The sequence below is a fragment of the Camelina sativa genome, chromosome 8 (assembly GCF_000633955.1).
Source record: "Camelina sativa cultivar DH55 chromosome 8, Cs, whole genome shotgun sequence".
NCBI classification, from domain to species: domain Eukaryota; kingdom Viridiplantae; phylum Streptophyta; class Magnoliopsida; order Brassicales; family Brassicaceae; genus Camelina; species Camelina sativa.
The window spans coordinates 25,657,608-25,659,305 of record NC_025692.1 but is presented as its reverse complement, the minus strand read 5'-3'; the positions used below and the strand labels follow the sequence as shown (position 1 = coordinate 25,659,305).

The 1,698-nt window shown below is 38.7% G+C and overlaps 1 protein-coding gene across 1 annotated transcript in view; it reads left to right on the top strand.

Moving 5' to 3' along the window:
• Positions 1-1,698, top strand: part of LOC104709938 (DExH-box ATP-dependent RNA helicase DExH3-like) — an 8,348-nt gene that overhangs the window by 3,511 nt on the left and 3,139 nt on the right. The window contains exons 11-15 of the mRNA XM_010426474.2: positions 443-637; positions 856-1,059; positions 1,192-1,261; positions 1,369-1,517; positions 1,642-1,695. Coding sequence (XP_010424776.1) covers positions 443-637; positions 856-1,059; positions 1,192-1,261; positions 1,369-1,517; positions 1,642-1,695 — 672 coding nt within the window. The remainder of the gene's footprint in view (positions 1-442; positions 638-855; positions 1,060-1,191; positions 1,262-1,368; positions 1,518-1,641; positions 1,696-1,698) is intronic.

Genomic DNA, 1,698 nt, shown 5'->3' with positions numbered 1-1,698 from the left:
TTCAACAATCTTTCTTTAAAATTGCAGGATGCTCTCACCAAGTCAAATTTTGAAAGCTATAACTCTAGGACACGTGATTCACTTTCGTCTTGGATGCCTGACTGCATAGGATTTAATCTCATTGAGGCTGTTCTCTGTCACATCTGTCGAAAAGAACGTCCAGGTGCTGTATTAGTATTTTTGACAGGATGGGATGACATCAGATCCCTGAGCGACCAAATCAAAGCCCATCCTCTCTTGGGGGATCCCAATAGGGTCTTACTATTGATGTGCCACGGCTCAATGGCAACTGCTGAACAGGTTGAGTTATCTCTTCATGTGTAACTTTGTTTCCTTTCAGCTTGAGTTGTTACCCTGGAGAAGTAGTAATTGTAACTTATTTAACATGTGTCCCTCCATTTCTTGATTTCTGTCTTTACATCTTTCTTCGATATTTCTGCAGAGACTCATTTTTGAGAGAGCACCTCCTAATATTCGAAAAATTGTTCTTGCTACAAACATGGCAGAAGCTAGTATTACAATAAACGATGTAGTTTTTGTGGTTGACTGTGGCAAAGCAAAAGAAACCACCTACGATGCTTTGAACAATACACCTTGTTTGCTACCCTCCTGGATTTCTCAAGCTTCTGCTCGACAGGTGAATTCATTATGCTAAAACCTATGGCACAATCTTTCTTATGTTTTCCACTGTTCTTGTAATTCTGTTCACAACATTGACTCCTTAAAATGATTTGATTGCATGATTACCGTTGCTGCAATTTCAAAAACATCTATTTTGCTTTCTGGTGCATCTTTTGATATCTATAAAGCTTTCTCATTTGATATACCCAACATTTCTCTCTATTTGGCCTTCAGAGAAGAGGAAGAGCTGGGCGTCTGCTTCCCGGAGAATGCTATCACTTGTACCCCAGATGCGTCTATGATGCTTTTGCGGAGTATCAACTACCTGAACTTCTGAGAACTCCTTTAAACTCTCTTTGCCTGCAAATTAAAAGTCTTCAGGTTGATAGCATTGCAGAATTCTTGTCAGCTGCACTTCAGGCTCCGGAGTCTTTGGCTGTAAGTGACAGATATTTTGGCAATTATCATGTTACTAGTAACAAGTTTGATTGATTATCAGAATCTTTCTATATGGATAATTTGATTCAAATTGTCTTGAGACTAGACCAAATAACTGGAATATCATGACAGGTTCAAAATGCTATTGGATTCCTGAAAATGATTGGAGCACTGGATGAAAAGGAAAATCTAACGGATCTTGGTTTGTGTTCTAAGTGCTGAAAAAATAAAGTTTCAATTTTTTTCTTATACCTACATGTATCATGACTGACTTTCCTACTTGCTTTCTTTTTGACCTGTTGTAACTAGGAAAACTCTTATCGATTCTCCCCGTTGATCCCAAGCTGGGGAAAATGCTGATAATGGGTGCCATCTTCCGCTGCTTTGATCCGATCCTGACAATTGTATCAGGGCTCAGTGTCAGAGACCCTTTCCTTCTACCTCAAGACAAAAAGGACGTAAGTGCAAGGACTCGTGCTCATTTTTATCATGATGTATAGTGATTGGTTGATTAATTGGCAAATATTTGTTCTTAAACATAAATTAAAGAACATCTGATGATGATTCCTTGTTTCATTATAGTTAGCTTTATCAGCCAAGTTGAGATTCTCCGCCAAAGACTACAGTGACCATATGGCA